The 7,917-nt window shown below is 31.5% G+C and overlaps 1 protein-coding gene across 1 annotated transcript; it reads right to left on the reverse strand.

Annotated features, from left to right (window-relative positions):
• Positions 1 to 2,798: 2,798 nt before the first annotated feature.
• Positions 2,799 to 7,233, reverse strand: HOS1 (ubiquitin-protein ligase). The gene is made up of 10 exons (XM_078960037.1): positions 7,058 to 7,233; positions 6,001 to 6,388; positions 5,745 to 5,879; positions 5,495 to 5,670; positions 5,014 to 5,406; positions 4,756 to 4,914; positions 4,076 to 4,576; positions 3,863 to 4,000; positions 3,254 to 3,780; positions 2,799 to 3,154 (listed from the first exon to the last, which is right to left on the reverse strand). The coding sequence occupies exons 1-10, from the start codon at positions 7,184 to 7,186 to the stop codon at positions 2,968 to 2,970; spliced, it is 2,733 nt and encodes a 910-aa protein (XP_078816163.1). The 5' UTR covers positions 7,187 to 7,233; the 3' UTR covers positions 2,799 to 2,967.
• Between the last annotated feature and the right edge of the window lie 684 nt (positions 7,234 to 7,917).

Consider the following 7,917-nt stretch of genomic DNA (forward strand, 5'->3'; position numbering starts at 1 on the left):
TTTTAATGTTTAAATGCATGAGATTTCGGACTGTGGAGAAATTGAACTTTGAGAATTAATCATGATCAACAAACTTGGTCACGCGGATAAGCTTCAATTTTGACTTTGCGTATGTGTTTGTCTTAGTTTTATAGTCACACAAGGAATATATGTCCACCTGTGTAAACAAACGACAAAGTACAGTATTTTGTATAAACAACCCTAAGTTTTTGTTACCATGATTATCTAAAATGATTAAAAGATTAATAAAAATAATATTCACATCTTGAAAAAGTTAGTATCCGCATAGTAAAAACAAAAGGGATAGTAAGGTTTTACCTTTGTTCTAGTCCTTTTTTTTTTAATTTATTTTTTTTTATAAACCGTTTAAAAAAATAATAAGATTTTAATATTGTTCACATTAGGTCCTTAAGGTATTTTTTTTGTACATATTACATCAACATGGTTGTTATAAGTTATAACCGTTTAAAGAAGGGTAATAAGGTTTTAATTTTATCCACATTAGGTCCTTATTTTTAATATTTTTTATCATTTCATTTAATTCTTTTACAATTTATATTAATAATCTAGTTAGATGGTTTTATCATTTCACTTCTCATTTTAGTCACTCATTTACCACAAGCACGATTTCAATTGAAATGTTACATAACAATTTTTTTTGTCATTTTTATAAATAAATAAATAAATAAATAAATAAATAATAATAATAATAATCAAAGTATTAATGATTAGGGTTATGTTTGGTGCACCACTGCCAGCTAATAAGCTAGTTTATTTTTCGATTTTTTTTAAGTTGTCCTTGTCAAACCAAAAATTAGCTTATAAACTATCGTTTAAAAAGCTACTTAGGTTAGTTTTTAAAAAGATTTTTTTTTAATTTCCAAATATACCCCTTAATTAATTAAGAAAAAATATTTTGTAAATGCCCTTTTATGTCATTATATAAAATTCAGATAGTTTATAAGTCAGTGTCGAAGTCAGAGTTAAAGTAAAAAAGTATCCCCGAAAAGTAATGAGGTATCCCCGATAAGTAATGGTTTCGCCAATGGGGTATCCCCGACACGCCATTAATTATCAGGGATACTCTTTTACTTTGATCATGGCTTTGCCACTGACTTATAAGTTATCTAAAAATTATATTATGACATAAAAGGGTATTTAAAAAAGATGTTTTCTTAATTAATTAAGGGGTATATTTATAAAAATAAATAAATAAATAAATAAAACTAGTTTGAGTAGCTTTTGAAAACGCTAGCTTATAAGTTGTTTTTTGGCTTGCCAAACATAACAATTAAAAAAGATCGAAAAATAAATCAACTTATCGGCTAACTGTGGCGTGACAAACATAATCTTAATCATTAAGACTTTGATTATTATTAGTTTTTTTTTTCTAAAAATGACAAAAAAATTGTTATGTAACATTTCAATTGAAACCGTAGTTGTGATGAATAAGCAACTAAAATGAGAAGATGAAATGATAAAACCATCTAACCAGATACTGATACAAATTGTAAAAAGAGTTAGATAAAATTGTAAAAATATTAAAAATAGGGAACTAATATGGACAAAATCAAAATATTATTAACCCTTTTTAAATAGTTATAACAACCATATTGGTGTAATATGTTTAAAAAAAAAAAATCCTTAAGGACCTAATATTGATAAATTTAAAACCTTATTATCTTTTCTAAATTGTTATAACAAACGTATTGGTTTAATAATAATAATAATAAAAACTAGTATTAAAAAAATTAAAATATTATTACCCTACGGTCCTACCCCAATACAAAATCCAAGACAGCTTTAAAGATGTCTCCCAATGTTTAAGGGGCATTTGTAGTTAATAATAAATAACTAAATAATAATAATAATAATAATAATAATAATAATAAGGTAAATTATAAAAAGGGAAGTGATTCGTACACAACAGTTTTTTATCATACACAACAATTCATGCATTATATAATTGTACAATACAACATTTTAAAGCATCAATTGTTATGTACGGAGAAAAATTGTTGTGTACAGATCAGCTCTCTTATAAAAAGGTCTATGTGGTATATTAAAATTAGTATTGTAGTCCATGTTTTTAAATTTTGCCATGGTTGTTCTCGTTTTATTTTCTTACACTATGGTCCTTTGACTGAAGCTATGTTTGTACAATTGAAAAGCTATTTGAAATAAATAGATAAAACAACGTAAAAGGTATTTAGAAGAATATGTTTTTTCATAATTAGTTAAAGGTATATATGAAAATTTAAAAAAATATATATACATCAAAAGCTAGTTTAAGTATTTTTTTAAAAAACTAATTTACAAGTTACTTTTAGTTTGATAAATATGACAATAAACTAATTTATAAGTTACTTTTGGTTTGATAAATATGACAATGTATAATAATTTAAAAAATAAGTTAATTTATCAGTTAATTAATTGTAATATATTCGCCAAACACAATCTAACACTATTATAAATCAACATTAAATACATATAAATGACCAATATACTCCTTTATCATAATGTTAGTTTTACTAATCATGTTTAAGTACGGTTAATTTCAAAAAAGACCCAAAACTTTTACGTTCTCTTTTTTTTAAACCAAAACCCTTTTTTATCAATTTAAACCAAAACATTTCTTCAAATTCTTTTCATTTTGCTCAATTAGCAGGTTTGCAGGTTACTTTCTAGTTTTACGATGATAAGAACTCTTTTAGAACATTTAGAGCATATCAATCAAACAGACCCTTTTTTTTCTTGAATGATAATTTTCACAACCCACTTATTACCATTTTCCAACATTCCAAATAGCAATTTTACCCAATTCAAAAAATTACATTTAGAGTATTTTACCCATATTTAATATTTTCAAATAAACACAATTTATACTCTAAAAAGACTCATCTCTTCCAATTCATATCATAACACACACAAACAAAACTATAGCCAACAATGGCTTCTAAAAAACAGTCATCTTCCAGCCAGCCTCCTGCTTCTTCTCAATCCTTTTGATGGTGTTTGGTTTGTTGTAAATCTTTCAGGGCTCTGAATCTGAATCTGAATCTCATCGTGTTCTTCTTCACAATCATCTGACCTCCACCGAGGTCCACCATTAGAAGAATACACAGGATCCCCCCTCTCCCTCTCCTCTTTGTTACTGAAACATCATACACAAATATAATTTTTTTTTAAAAAATGTATTTTCTAATAACCAGAAATTGTAATAAAGAAAGATCTTTTTATTTTTTAATATTACCTCCAAGACATGTCCATAACATCACCAGAAGCTTCCACAACATCTCTTCTACTACCAAATCTACTCGGTCTTTCAGAATTTGTAGCAAGATTCCCGAATAATGGACTAGAACTCGGAAGGTCATTTTGGTCATTTTGAGAAAGCTGCTTGTTCTTCCGAATTCTTGAAGAGCCTCTGTTAAACTCTTTCAATGGTGTTGTAGTAGTAGTAGTGTTTATATCATCAAATTTGAAGCTTTTACTGATGGATTTAAGCATACTCATTCCTCTTTCTCTTTCCATATCACTAAATGTATTATTATTATTTTTATTATTATTCACTTGAGGGGTACCATAACTTGTTAAATTCAATTTTGGTGAAGGGTTTTCATCACCCATTTGAAAAAGAAGAGAAGGAAGAGCAGGATTTTGTTTTGGGAGATAATCAGCTTGTCCTGGAATATCATTCTCCAACAGGGGTAATTCGGTCATTTCACCATTTTTCACTTTCTCTTGTTCAACTTCAGGTAACAGCTGTATACTTTTGTCCTGTAAAACAAATATGACATATGTAAGTATTAAAGTTCATTGCTTTTTCCTTTTTTACCCCCGAAAAAACGAATAAACTTACAACTAATCCTTTTCTCCAATGTTGTATGGAACTCATTCTGTTTGCCACATCATCATCAACTGAATTCTTGGAAACAAACTCATGTTCAATACTTTGAAGCTTTTGGTCAACTTGATATGCTTCCACATATCGATAACGCTACAACAATAAAAAAAAATATACAATTTAGTAAATATTATGAATTAATTTTATAGGTCAATATTTGTAAGATACCTGTAGATAGAAGACAAGAAGAAGACTTCCAGTATTGGTCAAAGGTTCATCAGAAGCATAATCCAAAAGACATTTGTGAAGATGTTTTTCTTCATCAACATTCCATGGTAACCCAATAATTCGGTCAACTAAATTCCTCCTAATACAAAGAATACAAATTTCTGTCACAAGTATGTCCAACCAATTGATTTTAATCCCACTTTCAAAATCATCATCATCATCATCATCATAAAAACCATGTCTTGATTTCTTTTTTTTGAATTTCGTGCAAATGGATCTTTGATACATGAATGCTTCAATCAGAAGCCCACATTCTACTCTCACACGGACACCTGTCACAGCCTCATTGAGTGAGAGTGAGACTAACTCGGTTGCATTCTCACTTCCTGAGTAACGTAACACCATAAGAGCTGCATAAGGGTTTTCTCTTTCTAATAAAACTTGTGCCACTTTTGGATGTGTTGTGGGCCCCGATATCTCTGGGAGAAGCCCACATGCTTCCTATGAAAAAAATCATCATCAAGAAATCTCAGTTTTAGATTAGGGTTCTTCACTAAAATGATAAAAAAAGGGTATTGTCATCATGTCATGTGACAAAATGACCACAAAATGACCAATTTAACCTTCAAGAAATCAAGAAACAACTTATATTTAGGGGTAAATATGGTATAATTTCACACCTGTAGGGCTTCATCACTGTGGTCATCAAGGAGATAGAAAGTAAATGATTCCAATATTGAGTGTCTTGCTATGTTAAATGTAGAAGAAAAGTCATCTACACAGTATCTCCATTTGTCATCAGGTATTTTCCAGAGTCGATCAAACAGGTAATATAACAGCTGATTTAAGTTAAGAAGATGCAAATTACAAAACAAGAAAGATTAAGCAGAATGATGTATAAAAAGTTAATAACACATAAGGAAGGAATAAAAGGATACGATTGCTTGTTTTGCTACAACCAAATCTGAACTTCCACAAAGAAACAGTATGTCAATAGCTGATCTCAGGTTTTCAAAAGGATAACTTCCCACCATTCCTTCTATTTTAACTCGTGAAAAAGATAAACCTCCATCTTTTTGTAAAGAAGCAATTTGAAATTCATCATCTTTATTTGTTGCATACTCCTGTTGTGCATCAAGATTTGATAAAGCATCTTCAATGAACAGCATTGCAATGTCTTTCCCTGAAGTTCCCATAGGGGAAGGCCATGCACGTTTGACTGACATTGACTTTCTCTCACGAACATCAGAATGCCATGAGGAGAAACTATCATGATGATTCAGAATTTCAAGAGATTGATGTCTTGTATACCAAATCATCATCTCCATATGCTGTGAATTCATGTTTGTGATAAAGGGTTAGAAGATAAACATCTTGAATGAAATGAGAAATTTGTAGTAAAAAGTAGAAAGTAAAAACCTGTTTTGTTTTTAGTATGCTCTCTTGTAAGTGGTGAACATCATGAAGCTGTGCAGAAAGGGAATCTTTGAAGGATGATTCGAATTCTTCTAGAACTGTGGATATGGAGGTTAGCCTTGATGTAAGCTTGAGAAGGGTATTTGACTTTTCTTTCATTTCGTCTGCATTAAGATTATCTTTAGAGGGTTAAAGAAAATATTCTTGATTCTAGAACACATGCTAAATAACAATTGAAAAGGTGAAAGGATACAAATAGGCTGAAGCTCAGCAATGATGTTTTTGAATGTCCTCTTGCACCAATCTTTGACAACCACTTCATCCAACAGCATAGCAACAACTGGATCACTGGAAACAGCAGTTTCATCCATACAAACATCTGTAATATCTGTTGGGAAACTGTTAAGAAGAACAGAACTTGAAATTAAGAGGGACTATAGCTTATAACTTATAATTATACCAGTTTTTAATAAAGAAAAGTTGTCTATTTCGTGGGTGTAAAAGGATACAATGGCAGATTAGAGATAGCAGATTGTTCTCTAATGCAACATCAAAAAACGAATACAGCCTTTCAATGTCTGCTGTTGCTTGTTTCTCCCCATCTTTTTCTTGAAACCTGTCATCATATCTCTTGGAAATAAGACCAGCTTCAATGCACTCATAATATAGGCGAAGAGATAGTTTATTCCCATTTTTTGAAAGGGGGATTCTGCAAATTGGGCAAACATCACATCGCTGACTACATTCTTCACATAAAGAGGCATGGCCACATGTAATCAACACACTTTGAACACATCTTCCACAGCTTCTTAAGTCCCTTGTAGCTCGACAATGCTCAACTTTTGCTTCGTTGCAGAGTTCACTCAGCTCAATTGATGCCAAGTTCTCTAATGCTTTCTGAAATTGAAAACCACTATCAGCATAAACTTCTAAACTATGAGTATGAACACAGAGAGTCTTGCAAGAAACCACCCATAACACCAAGGCCCCAATAAATAAATAATAGAATTAAAAAGATGATGAGGATAACATAGAGCAATTGCATCGTGGGTCATTGAAAGTTCAAGGAACGATCAGTTTCCAGAGAGGTGAAAATATACATGAAAATATTTGTAAGCGAGTACACCAGAAGAACAAGTAGTTTTCCATCCTTGAGACCAATATACAACCTATGTAAGAGTCATATTGTTTAACCCTAAACAAATCTGAGCTTCCAGTGAACCTTTAGCTACCATAACAACTTCTCGTCGCAATAGGATAAAAAAAACAGTATTGTTTAAACAAACATGTTTCAAGCAGATTTATTGCAAGGCTTTAGCTTAACAAAAGGAGAGCAAACAACAATTCAAGTTCTAAAAGAATAATAGGAGGGACTGAAATTTCTTAACGTCTGAAAACCCTAAATCACTGACCAATTTCACACACATAACAATAATCCGTTTTTAACTAATTAAATCGCTTATGCGCATGCTTTGAGCGTGAATAATCGAGTATCCAGAAGGAATATACCAAATAAATAGACTGTCGTACATATATAGATGTATCATTGTGTGTCTACGCATATACCTGGACTTTCTGGCAGCTGTAGTTGGGTTGAAGTGAAGGATGAACGGTACTAGGCCTTATTGTGGAGCTTCGGTTATCGGAATCCAAGTGTATGGCGGCTCCGTCGTCGAATAGCCTCCGTGCTTCCATTATTTCAGTCGGAGCTCAGAGCAGCTCTGATTTTTGATGTTTTGAGGGGGGAGGGAGGGAGGGTTTTGATTTCTCATTTGGAATTGGGGTGAAAATTCCAAAGAGACAAAAAATAACCCTTTAGCTTTTTTATTGCTAAAACTTACCCCAAATACCATGAATGTTATCATTCAGGTCACTTAAAAGACGATAAAGAAAGACAGAAAGTTACGGAAATGATCCCTCAACTATTTTTCAATCCACATTTTAATTTATTCATGTTATTTCCTACTCTTGCATTTCTCTTTTCATTAATGGACAATTTGTTGTAGATTACGGTGTTGTTTGTTTTTTCTAAAAAACATCTTCTGGCCTCTTATTGTTGTGTCGTGCAGCACACGCACAACACTTGGTCCTTCGCAGCTGTTTGTTTTTCAGAAGACTTCTGATTTAAAAACTGTTGCGTGTGTGTTGTGTGGCGCAACACTAAACCAGCTGCTTCAAACCTCTTCACGTCTTATGTTAACTTACTGCAGCAGTCTGCATACGTTAAAAAACAAACAGACCTTTTTTTAAATGTTGCTGCCGTTTGTTTCACCTCTTCTGCTACAGAGGGTTGTAGAGGTGGTCCGCAGACTTCAGACATTTTTGCTTCGAAAAAACAAACAGCACCAAAATTCATTATATGAAATTTTGATTTTGATATTGTGTTATTTTTTGTCTCAAATTGGATATTGTTTTTTTCAGTTTGT

This window comes from Lactuca saligna, chromosome 6 (genome assembly GCF_052625555.1).
Source record: "Lactuca saligna cultivar CGN05327 chromosome 6, ASM5262555v1, whole genome shotgun sequence".
Taxonomy (NCBI): Eukaryota; Viridiplantae; Streptophyta; class Magnoliopsida; order Asterales; family Asteraceae; genus Lactuca; species Lactuca saligna.